General features: G+C 42.3%; 1 protein-coding gene across 5 annotated transcripts in view; it reads left to right on the forward strand.

The window, feature by feature from the left end:
• crot (carnitine O-octanoyltransferase) overlaps positions 1 to 19,722 on the forward strand; it is a 71,966-nt gene that overhangs the window by 11,071 nt on the left and 41,173 nt on the right. For 3 of the 5 annotated variants that reach the window (XM_068012954.1, XM_068012946.1, XM_068012939.1), the window contains 8 exons: positions 1,021 to 1,160; positions 2,746 to 2,870; positions 7,129 to 7,355; positions 9,143 to 9,267; positions 10,623 to 10,731; positions 16,666 to 16,759; positions 17,906 to 18,031; positions 18,632 to 18,733. In XM_068012954.1, coding sequence (XP_067869055.1) covers positions 1,046 to 1,160; positions 2,746 to 2,870; positions 7,129 to 7,355; positions 9,143 to 9,267; positions 10,623 to 10,731; positions 16,666 to 16,759; positions 17,906 to 18,031; positions 18,632 to 18,733 — 1,023 coding nt within the window. In that variant the 5' untranslated portion in view covers positions 1,021 to 1,045. Of the gene's footprint in view, positions 1 to 1,020; positions 1,161 to 2,745; positions 2,871 to 7,128; positions 7,356 to 9,142; positions 9,268 to 10,622; positions 10,732 to 16,665; positions 16,760 to 17,905; positions 18,032 to 18,631; positions 18,734 to 19,722 lie in introns of those variants that run through there. The other 2 variants (XM_068012961.1, XM_068012969.1) reach the window with 2 other exon arrangements.

Raw genomic sequence — 19,722 nt, forward strand, 5'->3', positions numbered from 1 at the left:
CTCGGACAACAGGACGTCTAGGTTGTGAAAGCTGGATGATTTCAAAGCTTGTCCCAAAGTACCGTTAATTTCCAAAGTTTGGAGAGGGGGATCAGTCATTCGCTCAGTCTTGATTGATCTTAATCGAGTCAGTACTTCTCAAATGGTTAATTATTGTCAGTATTGTAACTGTTGCTGGTTTCCTGTCTGTTTGCACATAATAGTTGTTGATCCAGACCAAGCTATTCTGTGCTTTACTTCCCTGCCTCATTTCTTGCTCCTCCTCCTCCAAATAGTGGCTTTGCACCCATTTTCAATGTCCCTATTTCCACAGATGCTGGAGCTCTCCATTCGTACTACTCTCTTTTTTTTCCTCTCACTTCCATTCTCCCTCACACATCCATTCTCATACAGCCACTCTCTTTCAGTTATGCCACCCCATCTGCTGCTGAAACACTCATCCACTTTCTATATTGATTTCTCTAATGTTTTCTTCAATTGCCTCCACCCATTCAAAACTTCAGTTAATCTACAACCATGCAATGCTAGTCCTCTCTAAACAAAGGCCCCACTTCTTACCACCATTCCAGCATTTCTGGCTCCCGGTGTTCTAGTAAATTGTCTTAATTGTGAATTCCATCTTTGGCTTTGACTGTTTTTTGAACTCTTCTCCAGTTATAAGTTTTTAGCTTGAACCCTTTAGTACTCAGGAGTACTGCTTGTCCTCTATTCCCTCTATTGTACCAGCAATGGATGATTTTCAGCCTGCTTTGGTTTTCTCCAAACTAGCTTTTCCTGACCATTTTCTGCCTTTGAAACCTCCTTCACCGTGCCTTCATGCACTGTTCCCCTTGCCCATATTTTTCTTGAGATAAGGAGGATCAAAGCTGTGTGGGAAATAATCATCTGAGGCATTCTTTTAAGCAAGTAGTACAGGTATAAATGTGTGCTGTTGAAGTACATTGTATTTCATCTTTGGAAGGGAATGTCTTTATTGGCTGAATTTTTTTCTCATTCCATGTTTTCTTATGTTCCTACTAGAAATAAGGTGAAACTTGGATAAAATATGGAAAATCAGACATTTGAATCAAAAGAAGAGCGTACATTCCAGTACCAGGATTTATTACCTCCTTTACCTGTTCCCCCTCTTGAGGAGTCCTTGATGAAGTATTTAGATGCAGGTACAGTAGCATAATTAAAGTTTGCATAGAGCTTTATGTCTGCCTATATACTGTAGTTGAGTCTCTTTTGGGGTCAAAAAAGGAACTATCTTTTCGTATTGACAACCTCTTATCAAGAAGACTCATTAAAATTGTCCGATGTGTGTCAGTAACTACATAGTACACTCAACATGCTGGTCTACATATCGATGCAAAGACTGTTAGATTTTAATGTGTTTGGATACATTTCTGTTTGTTTTATTTTGTATTTTATAGTTCATACTGATTTTCGTTTTGATTTTTGTTTCCGAGTGTGAGGTTTTTAATTTTCCCCTGTCCTGACTTTTCTGCCTTCCATCTCTTGTCACAAAGGTAGTGGCTCTTGCTGGCGTCTGATTCCACAGATGCCAGTGATTTTTGAATATCACCATTCATACAATAAGAATGTGGACTGTGAGTGTTATTAAGCTGTTTAACCACATTCACAGCCCTACTTGATGCTATCTTTGCTTGCAGTAATTTAAAGTAGAGTTTGTTAAGAAGGGTTACTGGTCTTCACTCTCTCACCAGAAACCGTTGATTACTTTTGAACTGGATTTCTCCCACTGCAGTTTCACTCTATATTGCAAGAGTCTTGAGTCTGGTATGAGACCCGTGTCCCTCCTGCTGCCTGATTCTCAACGATACAACATTTTTTAAAAAAGCACTTGAATTATTTTTTGAATTATCTGTAGTGGTGAATAGGAAGCAGGAAATCCCTGAGAACTGGCACGACTTTGTGATTTTCTACAAGAGACAATCAAACGACATGTTGCCTTAAGCCAGGGAGCAGGATAAAACTTTTGACATGAATTTCAACACGTATAATACATAGTAAATCTATTTGGTTCATAGCGAGGATTTTAATTGTTTTTTCTAAATGGTTATTCACCCACAACAGAAAAAGGATGCCAGAAACCCACATTTTCATGCAGGTTGTTATCATGATTATTCATTGCAATGTATTTGGTATTGAATAGCTCCTTCAAGCTGGTTTCTTGGATTCTTGGATGTTGAGTGTTGTACATTCTTGAATTTTATGATCTGGTTAATTTTAAAGACAGTGGCTGATCATACAGAATGTGGTATTGTCACAGGCTGTTGCAGTTTTTGGGTTCTAGTGACTAATTTCATTTCTCCAGTTTTACTTTTTGATTTTATGTTAGTAGAACTGGTGTGTTGCAGCCTTAAGATTTGATCCTTTTTTTTTTAAACATTCATTTGTGTCACAAATAGACATTGCTGCAACTCTATGAATTCTGTCCCAGATACTGATTATGTATACATTTTCATCCTATCATTAATACATCCTTCAGACATCTATCTTTCATCCACATTGTGCCATATTTGACCAATAGAAACAGTGTTTGATATAAATAAGGCTCTTGTCCCTAGGTTCCTTCAGATTCAGCCTCTAAGTTTACAGTTGCCATGTCCCCATATTTCTCAAGGGTGTTGCATTTTATGCCATGAAATGAGTGAATACATGTTCTAGACTACTTATGTAGGCTTTTCAATGTTGTTTAGTTGTAATTATACAGTTGAATTTTTTTAAAAATTGTTTTAGTGAAGCCATTTTTGAATGAAGAAGAACTACAGAGAAGTAAAGAAATTGTTAAAACATTTGGACAAGGGATTGGTAAACAGCTGCATCAAAAACTTCTGGAGAGGGCCAAAGTTAGGAGAAACTGGGTAAGCAGGTGCACAGATGCTGTTGGCATTAATATAATGATGGAGTAGTGTAGTTGGTTGGTTTCAACTAATTAACTTATTGCTTGTCTGATGTCTATAGATTTTTGTCTGAATGTAGTTGCTTTGTTTACGTTTTTGAAAAGTTTTCTATTCTAATTCATGCATATTTCTGCATTTAAAGGGCATAGTCTGTCCAATCCATCCTTAAGTTTTCTCCTTACTAGTTCCTTGCAGGTGACTGAACTTCCCAGGGTTATGCCCATGCATTTCAAACGGACTGCTAGGAAGCATGTGAGATCAGCCTGAGCGATGAGACTCTCTCTCTCTCTCTCTCTCTCTCTCTCTCTCTCTCTCTCTCTCCTTTTTGACTTGTCAATGATATGGTTGAGATTATGAACTTGGCTATATGGAGGATCAAAGGTCCATCTCCATTCTGTGGCATTGCTCTGTACCATCACATTGCCATGCATATTTTATTTCACCAACTTTTAAGAGTCTTCATTTTTATTTCAACTCCCCCTTTTTCACATGTCAAGTGTGACATTGCTACAAGATAGTGTAAGTACAGTAAGATGGCAGAAGGCCTTGCTGATACTGCATCTGACAACAAACTTTGGGAATAACTTTGCCCAGGGATTTCACAACAAGGACCACCTGGACTGCAATCACATTACCATTGTGTTGCATGCTGACAAGTGATGTTTGTTGGTATTCGGCCCAAACCTGAAATCCTTGTCATCCATAATTATGGGACCTCACCTAGAAGTTTTATGCCTTCTTTATTTACCCTGAAATAAAGTGTTCGGAGTAAGTAAAAGCAAAATACTGCAGATGCCGGAAATGTGAAATAAAAACAGAAGGTTCAAGAAATACTCAGCAGGTCAGGCAGCATCTGTGGGGAGAGAAGCAGAGTTAACATTTCAGGTCTGTGACTTTTCATCAGAGCTGGCAAAGGTCAAAAAAGAATTGAGCTTTAAGAAAGTGAAGGGAGTTGGTGGGGGGCGGGGGTGGGGTGGTTTGTGGGGAAGAGAACAAAAGAGAAGGTCTGTGATAGGGCAGAGGGTAGGAGAGATTAAACAGCAAAGCTATCCTGGGACAAAGGCAAAAAGTGTGTTCATGCTTGTGGTGAAAGACAAAGCATTAATCCAGAGAGAGTGTTAATAGCGGAATAATGAGCAACGTTGTCTACATGAAAAACAGGCACATGGTTAAAAAAATAAATAAAAAATATTTTAAAAAAGGCCAGTCATGCTCTGAAGTTATTGAACTCAATGTTCAGTCCGCAAGGCTGTAGAGTGCCGAATCGAAAGATCAGTTGCTGCTCCTCGAGCTTGCGTTGACGTTCACTAGAACGCTGGAGCAGGCCAAAGACACAAATGTTGGCATGAGAGCAGGGGCGGGGTGTTGAAATGGCAAGCGACCGGAAGCTTGGGGTCATGCTTTCGGACTGAGCAGAGGTGTTCTGCAAAGGTTCTCCTAATCTGACCCCTTGCCTTGTATTTAGGTGCTGTTGTCTGGTGTAGATTAGATTAGATTAGAGATACAGCACTGAAACAGGCCCTTCGGCCCACCGAGTCTGTGCCGAACATCAACCACCCATTTATACCAATCCTACACTAATCCCATATTCCTACCAAACATCCCCGCCTGTCCCTATATTTCCCTACCACCTACCTATACTAGTGACAATTTATAATGGCCAATTTACCTATCAACCTGCAAGTCTTTTGGCTTGTGGGAGGAAACCGGAGCACCCGGAGAAAACCCACGCAGACACAGGGAGAACTTGCAAACTCCACACAGGCAGTACCCGGAATCGAACCCGGGTCGCTGGAGCTGTGAGGCTGCGGTGCTAACCACTGCGCCACTGTGCCGCAGTGGTTACCTCTATTTTGCAGAGGCTGAGCGCCAACTCTCAGACACTTCTTCCTACCTTCCCTTGGACCATGACCCCACTACTGAACATCAAGCCACTGTCCACAGGACTGTGACTGACCTCATCTCCTCTGGAGCTCGTCCCCCTACAACTTCGAATCTCATAGTCCCGCAACCCCGGGCATCCTGATTCTACCTCCTCTCCAAGGTCCACTAACAGGATTGTCCTGGTAGATCCATTGTTACAGCCTGTTCCTGCCCCACTGAACTTATTTCTTCCCATCTTGACTCTTCTCTTTTCTCCCCTGATCCAGTGTCTTCCTACCTACATCCGTGACTCTTCGGACACCCTATGTCAGTTTGGCAATTTCCAGCTTCCTGCCCCTAACCACCACCTCTTCATTATGGAAGTCCAATTTCTCTACACCTCCATCCCCCACGAGGATGTTCTGAGCGCTCTCCGCTTCTTCCTTGAACAGAGGCCTAACCAGTCCCCATCCGCCTGGCTGAACTTGTTCTTATATTGAATAACTTCTCCTTCAACTCCACTGACTTCCATCAAATAAAAGGTACCTGCATGGGTCCTAATTATGCCTGTCTTTTTGTGGGATATGTCAAACATTTCTTGTTCCAGTCCAACTCAGGCCCCCTCCCTCACCTGTTTTTCCAGTACATTGATGACTGTATCAGTGCTGCTTCCTGCTCTCACCCCAAACTGAAAAACTTCTTCAACTTTGCTTCCAATTTCCATCCTTCTCTCACCTTTTACATGGTCTATCTCTGACACTTTCCTTCCTTTCCACGACTTCTCTGTCTTCATCTCTGGGGATAGGCTGTCTACTAACATTCATTGTAAGCCCACCGACTCCCACGGCTACCTTGACTACACTTCCTCACGCCCTGTTTCCTGTAAGGACTCCATTCCATTCTCCCAGTTTCTCAGTCTCCGATGCATCTGTTCTGATGGTGCAGCCTTCCACGACAGTGCTTCTGACATGCCTTCCTTTTTCCTCAACCGAGGACCCCCCCCCCACCCCCCCAACTGTGGTTGACAGTGCCCTCAACTGTGTCCGACCCATTTCCTGCACTTCTGCCCTCACCCCTTCCCCTCCCTCCCAGAACCACGACAGGGTTCCCCTTGTCCTCCCTTTCCATCCCACTAGCCTCCACATCCAAAGGATCATCCTCTGCCAGTTTCGCCACACCATGCACATCTTCCATTCCCCTCCTCTGTCAGCATTCCAAAGGGGTGTTTCCTCCATGACACCCTGATCCACTCCTCCATCACCCCCGATACCACTTCCCCCTCCCCACGTCACCTTCCCATGCAATCGCAGGAGGTGTAATACCTGCCCTTTTACCCTCTCTCTCCTCACCATTCGAGGCCCCAAACAGTTCTTTCAGGTGAAGCAGTGATTTACTTGTACTTCCTTCAATTTAGTATACTGTATTCGCTGCTCACAATGCGGTCGCTTCTGTATTGGGGAGACCAAAGGCAGATTGGGTGACCGCTTTGTGGAACACCTTCGCTCAGTCTGAAAACATGACCCCGAGCTTCCGGTCGCTTGCAATTTCAACACCCTGCCCACTCTCATGCAAACATTTCTGTCTTTGGCCTGCTCCAGTGTTCAGGTGAACATCAACGCAAGCTCGAGGAGGAGCACCTGGTCTTTCGATTAGGTACTCTACAGCCTTGCAGACTGAACATTGAGTTCAATAACTTCAGAGGATGACTGGCCTTTTTTAAAAAATATATATATTTTTATATATATTTTTTTTAACCATGTGCCTGTTTTTCATGTCAGAGCTGCTGAATATTCCGCTATTCACACTATTTCTGGACTAATGCTTTGTCTTTCACCACAAGCATTAACACACCCTTTGCCTTTGTCCCAGGACAGCTTTATTTAATCTCTCCTGCCCTCTGCAAAATCACACACCTCCCCTTCTGTTCTCTTCCCCGTCAGCCCCCACTCCCACCCATTCCCCACCCTCTTCACTTGCTTTTAAAACCTAATTCTTTTCTAACCTTTGCCAGTTCTGATGAAAGATCACAGACCCGAAATGTTAGAGTAAGTAATGTTGAAGTGACGTTGAAGTAGTTGTTTAATTGTAATAGTCAATATTCGGTACATTTATCTTTTAAGTTTTCTTCTCATTTGCTGGGAAATTGTTGCCTGTGATGCAAGATGGACTTTAGAACAATCAGAAGCACTGTAATGTCTTGCACTGGTACTTCATGTATGAGAACTCAATGAATCTACAAATCAAATATGTCTTCTGGATAAAATTCGGTGGCATTCCTTCAGATGCCTTTGCTGTTTTAGAACATTTCAATGTTATTGTATTGGATGTTGTGTGAATGTATTACTTTTTTTGTTAGATTTTAGAAGAACATGACCACTATTGTTCTGTGTCTTTTGATCAGCTTGAGGAATGGTGGTTGATCAGTGCCTATCTGGATGTCCGAATGCCATCAATGTTGAATGTAAACTTTGGAGGTCCTGCTCCCTATTTGGAACACTATTGGCCACCAAAAGAAGGCACACAGCTTGAACGAACTGCTATTGCGGTCTTTCACATGTTGCAGTTTTGGAATCTACTTAGGAAGTAAGATGAATTATATGCAGTACAAAAATGTAAAGCACATCTTGTACTTAAAAAAAGGACAAGAATGTACAGTCATATTTCTGATGGGATAGAAGAAAGTTTAACTGCAACTTTGTGGTAGATGGGGAATCTAATTTGCAACATTTTCTGGTGCTAACGGCTGCTTAAAATGTGAAATTGTACTGACGAGTGGCTTGTAGAAATTGGATCCAATGAAACCTTTTGGATTTTGGTAGTCTTGATTTGAATTCAGTTTGCCATTTGTACCTAATATAAAAGCAAAATACTGCAGATGCTGGAAATCTGAAACAAAAACAAGAAATGCTGGATTCACTCAGCAGGTCTGGCAGCATCTGTGGAAAGAGAAGCAGAGAGTTCCGAAGAAGGGTCACTGACCCGAAACGTTAACTCTGCTTCTTTTTCCACAGATGCTGCCAGACCTGCTGAGTGAATCCAGCATTTCTTGTTTTTGTGCCATTTGTACCTGTCTGGTTCCATCATTCTAAAGCTTACAGTATATGTACACTCTGCACCTGAAACACAAGGTGCATATTCAGTGCCTTTATTAGAGTTAATGAGAGTTCATCCAATGTGCCTAATTTTGGTCCCACGTGTTATGCTCTGAATATCTTTAGGCATTATAGAGCTTATCAATGGATAGAGTCATAGTCATTTATGGCACAGAAGGAGGCCATTCGGCACTTCGAGTCTGTGTCGGCTCTCTGTAGTGCAATCCAGTCAGTCCTATTCCCCCGAAGCCCTGCAATTTATTTCCCTGCAGTCCCTATCCAATTTCCTTTTAAAATCATTGTTCGCCTCCAGTTCCACCACCCTCATTGGCAGCAAGTTCCAGGTCTTTGCCACTCACTGCATAAATAAAGTCCTTCCACATATCTCCCATATCAATTGCTCAAAACCTTAAATCTGTGTCTCCTTATCCTTGTACCAACAGGTTTATCTAAACCTGTCACAACCTTGTAAACCTCTATCAGATCTCTCCTTAACCTCTTTTGCTCCAAAGAGAACAATCCCAGCTTCTCAAACCTAACCTTGCAGCTAAATGTCCTCATCCCTGGACCCATTCTGGTAAATCTCCTCTGCGCCCTCACCCTGTTAAACAGCCTTTTATGTGGTACTTTGTCAAAAGTTTTCTTAAAATCCAATTTCGCAATATTTCACAATTGCTTATATTTGAGTCATGGAATTTATATTTTGTTAAATGTCTTCCTAGGACAAATGTTTTGGCTTCTGTAAAATGGCACATGCATACATTGACTTGGGCACCACAAGCTGGTGATCTGGTGTAGGAGTTTTCTTCAAAAAACTATTTAGTGCTGGTCACAAATCCTTTTTTTTTTTGTCAGTACAATTGTGTTATGTACACCCTAGGTGAGAGCAACAATATTGGACTCATAGAGAGATACAGCACCGAAACAGGCCCTTCGACCCACCGAGTCCGCGCCGACCATCAACCACCCATTTATACTAATTCTGCATTAATCCCATTTTTTCCTTTTTACATCCCCACCTTCCCTCAATTCTCCTACCACCTACCTACACGAGGGGCAATTTTTTTTTTTACAATGGCCAATTTACCTATCAACCCGCAAGTCTTTGGCATGTGGGAGGAAACCGGAGCACCTGGAAGAAACCCACGTGGTCACAGGAAGAACTTGCAAACTCCGCATAGGTAGTACCCAGATCCAAACCCAGGTCGCTGGAGCTGTGAGGCTGCGGTGCTTCATTTTTTGCTTCAAAATCTTCATTTTTGTTTTTTCTTCTCTTAGACAGTGCTTGGCTGTACATAAAGTTGGTAGTGCACCATTAGACATGGACCAATTTCGTATGTTGTACTGTACCTGCAAAATACCTGGAGTAACCAGAGATTCCCTCGTCAGCTACTTTAAGACAGGTAATTATTTCGCTCAAAGCATCCAATACAAAAGCAGTTACACATACAAAAACCGTGAGTGGTCACTGGATGTCAAAAGTACTGTGCCTGTAGGTGGCACTGTGAATGGATTGTTACATAACAATTGAAGAACAATGGTGCACCACCTAATGTTAAATGGCACCCCCAAAAACTGAACCTTTAATATTGCTAATGTACTGTGTTCCAAAAGTATGTACGATTGCGGCCTCTCAGGAGCAGCAAATGAAACAGACGGCAAAATGTGTACCATTAACTCCACAACAAGTGCTACTTCAGAGCAAAATTGAAGTTAATAAAACAAATGAAGTCTGTGAGATTATCTGTGAATTTTGTGAAGGCAGCCTTGCAAAGCAATAATAATGAAAGCCCCAGTACTATAGACAGAAAATGTCAATCTGTGTCACACTAGAATGTAAGAGATGAAAGACTGTTCAAAAGCAGTATATTGGATAGCAAAGTGATACAAATCTATGGGGTCCCTTCCCTTACTGAGCATTTCAAACTCTCAGTAGTTCCCCAAAACTCTTCCCACCCCCAGGAGCAGAGAAGTTGAGCTGACACAAAGCCTGACATGCCAGCATTTCAGTTGGTATCCGCCAAAGCAGGAAAGATCCTGGCCAGATCAATCACCCTGTGATCTAAAACAAGCTTTCAGTAATTGGTGGATTTTTTGAAGACCAGTTATTTATAAAATATTCAAAGCTATTTAGAAAATTTTAATAGGGAGGCAGACAACTTGGAACAGAGTGATCAGCCCGATAAAAGATTGCCTACAGGAAGAAACTGGAGAAAATATGGGAGATGAGCCAGAACCCAACTCTGAAAAGTGATGCTGGTGGTGAGCCTGATGTAATAAAGCTGATTTAAAATTCTATTGGAAATAGATCCATGCTGTGTTAAATCTGGTGAATTTGTCTTTTTAATGTAAAGCATTGTTAGGACATTGGCTGGTCTACCAGAAACAGTGGTGGAAGCAGAATCCATAACTTTTTAAAGGGTTGTGGGTAAATAATTGAAAAAGACAAATTTAATAGGGGATGGACACAGGGCAGGCATTGAGATATGTGGGCATCTCTTTCAGAAATGTGAGAAAGGCTGAATGATGTCCTTCTGTACTACAAAATTCAATGATTCTAATTCATATTGCAGGAAAGAGTTTATGGCAACAATACTGAGGTAGCTGCGCAGATGCAAGCTCTGGGCATGTTCACAGTTGCTCTAAATAGTTTTTGCAAGTTTGAGTTTCTAGCTGTGGAGTGTTGCTTTTATTTTTGATGCTTTTTAACATTGGTGAATGACTGACACTTAAAATGTTCCTTTCATTCTCTCTGTAGAAGCTGAAGGACCGTGCCCCTCCCATTTAGCGGTCCTCTGTCGTGGGCGAGTATTTGTCTTTGATACTATGCATGAGAATCATATCCTCACACCACCAGAGCTTTGCAGGTTTTTATTTGCTTTTTTCTTATTACGTTATAGAAGTAGCTTAATGGAGATGTTACAAATTGTCCTCTCAACTTTTAAAGTACACATATTAAACTGTGCATGTGCAAGCACGCAAGATTAATACTCAGAAGAAAGGCAATGAAAGGTTCGTGACACGGGCTTTTACAGTATAACAAACGTGAAAATGCTCTATCTAGTATTTTGATTTTTAAAAATGCTGTGTAGGCTGACTGTTTTGTGTTTAATGGCCCATAATTTGTCATGGCAGGGCATCAAATGGCATCTCCTGTTAGTTAGACTTGCGCTGGCATGTTTAGGCTTTTAAAACTTCTGAGTGGTGAGTTGCTGAAAGTGCAAGCTGATAAACTGGGCATTTGGGACGTGAGTGAATAGGGCAAACAACTGCATATCTCCTGAACAAATCAGATTGAAGGATTGTGAAATTAACAAAGAACTCCAGAGGTGAGGTGAGAAGGACTGCCCTTGACATCTAGGCAGCATTTTACCGAGTATGGCATCAAGGAGCCCTAGCAAAACTGGAGTCAATAGGAATCAGAGCGAAAACTCTCAATTGACTGGAGTCATACCTAGCACAAAGGAAGATGGTTGTGGTTGTTGGAGGCGAAACATCTCAGCCCCAGGTCCCTGCAGGAATTCCTGAGGGAACTTGGTCCTAGAACCAACCATCTTCAGTTGCTTAAACAATGACTTTCTCTGCAACATAAGGTCAGAATTGGTGGTGATGATAAACTGAGGCCCATCTGGCTATTTGGGTGAATGTAAAAGATTCCATGGCACTATTTCAAAGAACAACAGGGGAGTTATACCTGGTATCCTGGCCAATAGTTATCCCTCAATTAACATCACAACAGATTGCAGGTCATTATCTCATTAATGTTTGTGGGAGATGCTGTGCGCAAATTGTCTGCCTCGTTTACTACATTACAACAGTGACTACACTTCAGAAGTACTTTATTGACTGAAAAGTGCTTTGAGCCGTCTGGTGGTCGTGAAAAACGCTATATAAATGCAAAGTTTTTTTTTTACGATTGCACAGTGTTTAGTACCATTTGCAGCTCCTCAAGATACCAAAACAGTCCTTGTCTGCAAGGAGCAAGGCCTGGACAACAATCCGGCTTGGGCAAGTAACATTTGTGCCTCAGAAGTGCCAACAATGACCAACTCCAAGAGAGAATCTAACCACTTCCTCTTGATATTCAATGGCATTACCATCACTGAATCCCCCAGCATCAATATCCTGGGGGTTACGATTGACCAGAAACTTAACTGGACCAGCCATATAAATACTGTGGTTACAAGAGCAGGTCAGCGGCTGGGAATTCTGCGAAGAGTAACTCACTTTTTGACTACACAAAACCTGTCCACAAAACTGGGTGGGAGGGTGCGTTGTGAGGAGGATACAGAGAGGCTTCAGGGTGATTTGGACAAGTTGAGTGAGTGGGCTAATGCATGGCAGACGCAGTATAATGTGGATAAATGTGAGGTTATCCACTTGGGTAGCAAAAACAGGAAGGCAGATTATTATCTGGCTATAAACAGAGAGAGGGGAATATGCAGCGAGACCTGGGTGTTCTCGTACACCTGTCGCTGAAGGTAAGCATGCAGGTGCAGCAGGCGGTTAAAAAAAGGCAAATGGTACGTTGGCCTTCATAGCGAGAGGATTTGAGTGCAGGAGCAGGGATGGCTTACTGCAATTATACAGGGCCTTAGTGAGGCCACACCTGGAATATTGTGTGCAGTTTTGGTCTCCTTATCTGAGGAAGAATGTTCTTGCTATAGAGGGAGTGCAGCGAAGCCTTACCAGACTGATTCCTGGGATGGCGGGACTGACGTATGAGGAGAGATTGAGTCGGTTAGGATGATATTCACTGGAGTTCAGAAGAGTGAGGGGGGATCTCATAGAAACCTATAAAATTCTAAAAGGACTTGACAGGGTAGATGCAGGAAGGATGTTCCCGATGGTGGGGGAATCCAGAACCAGGGGTCATAGTCTAAGGATACGGGGGTAAACCTTTCAGGACTGAGTTGAGGAGAAATTTCTTCACCCAGAGAGTGGTGAGCCTGTGGAATTCACTACCACAGAAAGCAGTTGAGGCCAAAACATTGTATGTTTTCAAGAAGGAGTTAGCTATAGCTCTTGGGTCTATAGGGATCAAAGGGTAGCGGGGGGGGGGAAGCGGGAACAGGTTACTGATTTGGATGATCAGCCATGATCATAATGAATGGCAGAGCAGGTTCGAAGGGCCGAATGGCCTACTCCTACTCCTCCTATTTTCTGTGTTTCTATCTACAAGGCACAAGTCAGGAATGTGATTGTACTCATTCAGGCAACTGGAGAATATTCACAGTGGCAGCAGTGTTTACCATCTAGAAGATGCTTTGCAGTAACTCACCAAGGCGTCTTTGACAGCACCTTCCAAACCCACGATCCCTACTACCTAGAAGGCCAAGGGCAGCAGATGCATAGGAACACCACCACCTGCAATTTTTCCTCCAGGACACATACCATCCTGTCTTGGAACCATATCATTGCTCCTTCGCTGTCACCTGGGTCAAAATCCTGGAAAACTCTACCATACAATACTGTGGGTGTACCTCCACCACATGGACTGCAGCGCTTCAAGCAGGTGGTGCAACACCACCTTCTCGAGGGCAATTAAGGATGCGCAATAAATGCTGGCTTGTCCACAACCATCACATCCCATAATGATTTAAAAAGACAGACTGGGAAGGAGGTATAATTTAAACTGGCTGAATTCAATATCAAATCGGGTACAGAAAGAGAAATAAAGACTATTAGCCTCAACGTTATTTTGTCAGCAAATTATGGGCCTTTAGGTATCAAATTTTATGAGCAACTCAATCGTGGTAGACTCCCCATTCGAGTATGTCCAAGCTGTAAACTATTTCCTCTTCTGTGGGTTCTCTCATGACTCAAGAGGGGCAGGATCAGCATGGACATTCACAGAACTAGCAGTTCATATTGTCGTTGGTGCTTGGGGGAACTTCTGCAGCTGTACCGCCTCTGGCCTTCCTCTGGGCCCATTGGATGTTGCAAGTTTGGCATAGATGGTCCTCGAAACATGCTGAGCCAAGTTTTAGTGCTTGCCTGCACTTGGGCCAGTCAGCTGCAGTGTTTTCCCAAGAGAGGTGGTCTGCAGTGCAGAAGTTTGTGAGGCTCTTTTTTTAGGGTGTCCTTTATATTGTTTGTACTGACTATATTGATGCTGTTTGCCCTGAGACAGTTTCCCATAGAAGATCTGCTTGGTGATTCTGTAATCCTCCACATGGGGGATATGGGCTGCCCATCTAAGTTGAATTTTCTGGAGGGTGGTCTCCATGCTGTTGAGCCCAGCACGATGGTGAACTTCGTTGTTTGTGATTTTGTCCTGCCATTGAATTCTCATTGTGGACTTCTGATTTCTTTGGTGGATATGTTCCAGAGCTTTGATGTGGGTGCCTATAGCAGACACAGTATTCTGCATCACATAGCAGGGTGGTAAGGACAATGGCCTGGTAGAATTTGATTTTAGTCTTCAGCTTCATGCCATGCTGCTACCAAACCCAATTATGGAGTTGGCCATAGGCAGAACTTGCTTTCTGGATGCATGCACGGACACCTTCTTCAATAGTGGCATCCCTAGACAGCATACTACCTTGGTATGAGAATTTTTCTACAGTCTTGAGACAGATGCCATCAATGGTTACATCTGGTGCTTTTATGGCACGTGTCTGCTGTCTGAAACTTAAGTTTTTGGCAGCACGTGAAAGTTTATTTGCCATAGCCTGGATGTCTTCCCTGTTGTGGGCAGCTAGGGCACAATCATCTGCATACAGAAGCTCTCTCTTTACTACTTTATGACATTAGTGGAGGCACGCAGTCTGGAGCGAAGTATCAAATTTTATGAGGAATTACATAGAAATATATAGATGTTATAACATGGAAACAGGCCCAACATGTTTGTCAGCATTGTGAGAAAATAGTCTTAATCATAGTTATTCACCATGTTCCCATATTCCGTTGTCCGCCTTCCTTCATCTCTCTGTCCAATCTAAAGCTAGGATTTTACGGGCCCCCCTGAGGCGGGGTTGAAGGCGGTGAGGGGTGGGGGGGTGTGCACGGAGAATTGCGACAGGTGGCGTCGCAGAGAGTCCATTGTCTCCCCATCGCTCGGCGATCTTTCCAGGGGTGGGGTAGGCCAACATTGGCCTTCCATCCCAGAGGCCAATTAAGGCCCTTAAGTGGCCTATTAAGTGCCAGTTAAAGGCTTCTTCCCGTGCTGCTGGGATCTTGCCAGTGGAGGGGGAGGCCTTCTCCACACTGGGAGGATGGCTTGGGGTCCCCTTCTCGTGGGCAATTTGTGACCCACAGAGGACCCCCAATGGGAACAACGTTACCCCACCCCTCCACCCACCGAGAACCCTACCCCTGGACTGAACGACTACCCCCTCTGCACCCCCATTCCGGGGCTTTCTGGATTGGCCCCGGCGACCCCACCTCACCTACCTCTGCTCCGGGGTTCCAAGGCCTCTGCAGTACCAGCAGTGGCTGCTGATACTGCTGAACTGCCGGCCCTCTGATTGGCCAGCAGCTCTAGGAGGCGGGCTCCCCGTTCTTTTAAAGTCTTTAAAGGGATGGGGAAACCTGCCTTCTAAAACTTCGATTATAAAAGACTGGAGGATTGCTCTGGGGAGTGCACGGTTTGGCCCAGCACCAGGAGCCCCGCCTCCAGTACAAAATATGACCCTAATGGTGAAATGAAGTGTCAGCTGTAGCTTCGTGGCAGCACTTTCATCTGAGTCAGAAAGTTGTGGGTTCAAGTCCCACTCCAGAGACATGAGCACATAATCCAGGCTGCGCTTTTGGAGTTGCCATCTTTTGGATGAGACACTAAACTGAGGTCCTAATTTCCTTCTCCAGTGAATGTAAAAGATCCCATTTATATGTTTTGTGGCATAAGTTGTGATCTGATGTCATGGTTAGCATGAAATAATAAACAACTCTGTTACAGTTCTGCAATTTACAATATTAGGTTTAGCTTCTTGATGGCAACAAAAATTCTGTTCACATTATTTGTTTAAAAATCTTAATTTCTGGCGTGACCCAAAAGAACCATAGAGCAGTTCGTATTGTCGGTGACAATTTTACTTGTATTCGGTGAATACTTTATGAATGGAATGTGATACTGAAGAAATAATTGTCAATTATTTGAAAAATACACTAGATTTTGTTGGGCCATACAAGTCTTGAATATCTTCTTGATATATGATGTGTATTGGATATTTGCTTCCATCAGAGTACTTGTATCTTAAATATGCCAACAAGGCTGTATGGCTGCTCAAAGCAACGTATTTGAATGTTTACATCTTCCATATTTTTAAAAGATATGATAAAAAGGCAGTGAAATTGGAGATAATTACCCTCGCATGGATTTATGTATTTTGTTTTTCTTTGCTTTTTAGATAATCTCCCTCTTTTTCCTCAGCTATGCATTTGTGGCCTGCCAACATTACCATCCATCCTTTTTTTTTAGCTAGCTACTAGAAAACCATTGAAAGTGACTTACTGAGAACCATCCTCTTTTCTCTACCCCTCTTTTCCTCCTCCCACCCTGGGGAGATGCCTCTCCTACACCCAGCATTTCCTTGAGCAGTGCAGGTGAGATAAGGAGCTCAGCAGAAAAACTAAACCTGTGCCAATGACCGCTAAATTGCTCAGGCTTTCCTGATGCAGTATTAAACTGTCTTCCGTCCTGTTTCACAATTGTTACTTTATAATCTATACTATGTCAGATTATGCCATTACATCAAGTAATTGAGCTGACTGTTTGTTTGTTTGAAGTTCTATGTGGTAGCTGGATTGTTTAAGATAACTATTAGCACCTCTTGCTCATTCTTGTCTTGTGCGTGTAGACAACTGACTTATATCAGAGAAAGATGCAACAATGAACCCGAGGGACCAGGTGTGTCAGCGTTAACTGCTGAAGAAAGGACGCATTGGGCAAAGGTAAGTGGTGCAGCTTTCAGTTGTTGTTGATAGCAGTAATACTAAATTCTTTCAGAGGTAAACCGATTGGGGGATTCACTATTTGGTTGAGAATCCAGTGTTGTGATAGGTAGACTTGTAGTAGGAATCGTGAATTTCATTGAAAATGCCTACATCTTGCACATGCTTTTTATTTGCTTCTAATTTATTTTTTACTTGTTTTTGGCATACAGGCGAGGCTGGCAAGGCTGTTTTTATTACTCATCCTTAGTTCCCTAGTTTGCTAGACCAAATTCAGAGACCACTGAGAGTCAACCATGTAACATAGGACCAGTGGCAGGCTGCCTTGCCCGAAAGGCATTAGTGAAGTAGGTGCTTTTTTTAAGCACAAAAAAAAGTAACTTTCATGCTCCTTTTTCTGGTGCTAACTCACAAATTACCTCTGGGTTTTTAGTCCAGTGCTGCACCACTAAACTACTGTACCCATCCTGTAAATTATGCAATTTTTCTTCTCCAGATGTACTGATTTTCACTTTGTTTTCAATAGTAAATGCAAAAATGTTACAAAATTTAGCAATTTCAATGGAGAATTTAATCATAAAGCTGAAGCAGCTCTAATGGTAAATATTGAAGTTAGCTTTAGGACCTAACTTCAATATTTACCATTGTTGCTGCTTCACCTTGCATTCATCACACCAAATAAATTTCTGAAACTTTTTGCAAATGTTACTTTCTATTTACAGTCGTGGTGGATTGTGAAGAAAGCACAATGAAAAATAACTGTTAAGGAATCAAAAGACAAAGGCAAAATGAAGTGTATTTCCATCTTTGTCCTTCCAATTTTGTGTATGCCAGCCTGGTTTAATGTGACCAGAAACAGTGCGGGATTGTGTTTAGGTTTGATCATTAATTGTGCATCTTTTAAACTTAAAGCACTACCAATCAAAAATATACACAAATAAAACCCGCAGCTTGTTTTTCAATTGATTGGCTTGCAGCGAGTGCCTGACTTGTATCATTATCTGTATCATGACCTACAAAACGGCACTGCCATGATTCATCATTGCGATAAATGCTAAATTTTTGCCATGAAGAATTCTTAAGTTGGAGTTTTAAAAAAAAAAATTCATTTGTCAGTGTGATTTTCTTTTCAACATTTTGGTGTAGATACGGGAATATCTAATTAGCTTGGATCCCAAGAATTTGACTATACTGGAACAAATTCAGAGCTCCTTGTTTGTACTATCATTGGATGATGCCAGTCCCCATGCAACGCCTGATGATTACTCTCAAGTGAGTAGATGAACTATCTATCTGCATGATGTTTGTTTTTGAGTTTTGCAAAACGGAGCTTCCAAATGAAAACGGACTGAATTCTTTGGGATCTGTGCATGTAGCAAGTTCAGAAAAATAAAATCATAATCTCTTCTGTCATACATGGCCTTGCCCCTCCCTATCTCTGTAATCTCTTCCAGTGCCACATCCCCAGAGATATCTACGCTCCCCTAATTCTGGTATCTTGCATCCCCAATTTTAATTGCGCTACCATTGCTGCTATGCTTTCAGCTGCCTGAGCCCGAAGTTCTGGAATTCCTTCCCTAAACCTCTCTGCCTCTCAACCTCACTTTCCTCCTTTAAAGCACTCCTTAAAACCTGTTTGACCAAGCTTTCAGTCAGCTGCGCCAATATCTCCCTATGTGGCTCAGTATCCTGCCTTGTTTTATAATGCGCCAGTTGTTGTTGTCTTAGTTTACTTGCCATTTCCATGTAATTTCAGTATGCCACTAAAGTAAGAGTTTATATTGAAAAAGAGTGGATTTAAGTTGACTTATCATGTTATATTGTGTATGCATAAAGCAGCAGCGGATATTGTGTTTTGTTTACTGATTTCAGATATGTTCATCAGCTGTAACTGGGAACCCAACTGTACGATGGGGTGACAAGTCCTACAATTGCCTCAGTTTCGCCAATGGAACATTTGGTTCAAACTGTGATGTAAGTGAATAGGCAAAGGGGAAAAAAAATGCCTTCATACAGAATCTTATGCAGACAGTCTGTGCACAGAGATCTCTTGCATACAGCACATGAAACAAATGTCCAGTTAATTTGGTGAATGGGTTGGGGAAGGAATGTTGGCCAGGACAATGAATAAATGCCCTGCACTACTTCAATGGGATCTGCCAGGTGCACGTTAAAGACAGTCACAGCTTGGTTTAGAATCATATTTGAAAAGTGGCACTTCATATAACTCACCACTCCCTATTTAAAAATGTAATAAGCCATCTGTGAATGCATTTGTAGTAAAAACAATTTTTTAAAGTTTTGCCACAATGACAGATAAGCATTAATGTTCAAACATAACATCAGACAGTTTACTACATTTAATTGTGAATTAATCATCATTGGAATGATGATTAATCACAGTAGAAGACACAAGTTCCCTACCAGAAATTGGCAGTAACCTCTGGGCTAAAAGATACATAGGATACATAAGAACATAGGAGCAGGAATAGGCCATTCAGCACATCGACCCTGCCCTGCCATTCAATATGATCATGGCTGACCACTTCAATGCCTTTTTCCCACACTATCCTCATATCCCCTTATGTCATTGGTATTTAGAAATCTGTCAATCTCTGCTTTAAACACACTCAATGACTGAGCTTCCACAGCCCTCTGGGGTAGAGAATTCCAAAGATTCACAACCCTCTGAGTAAAGAAATTTCTCCTCATCTCTGTCCAAAGTGGCTTTCCCCTTATTTTTAAATTGTGTCCCCTGGTTCTAGTCTCCCCAACTAGAGGAAACATCTTAGCTGCATCTACCCTGTCTATCCCTTAAAGTATTTTGTAGGTTTAAATGAGATCATCTCTCATTCTTCGAAACTCTAGAGAATACAGGCCCAGTTTCCCCAATCTTTCCTCATAGGATAGTCCCGGCATCCTGGGTTAAGGGGACCAAAACTGCACACAGTACTCCATGTGCA

This window comes from Heterodontus francisci, chromosome 2, assembly GCF_036365525.1.
Source record: "Heterodontus francisci isolate sHetFra1 chromosome 2, sHetFra1.hap1, whole genome shotgun sequence".
In the NCBI taxonomy this organism is placed as follows: domain Eukaryota; kingdom Metazoa; phylum Chordata; class Chondrichthyes; order Heterodontiformes; family Heterodontidae; genus Heterodontus; species Heterodontus francisci.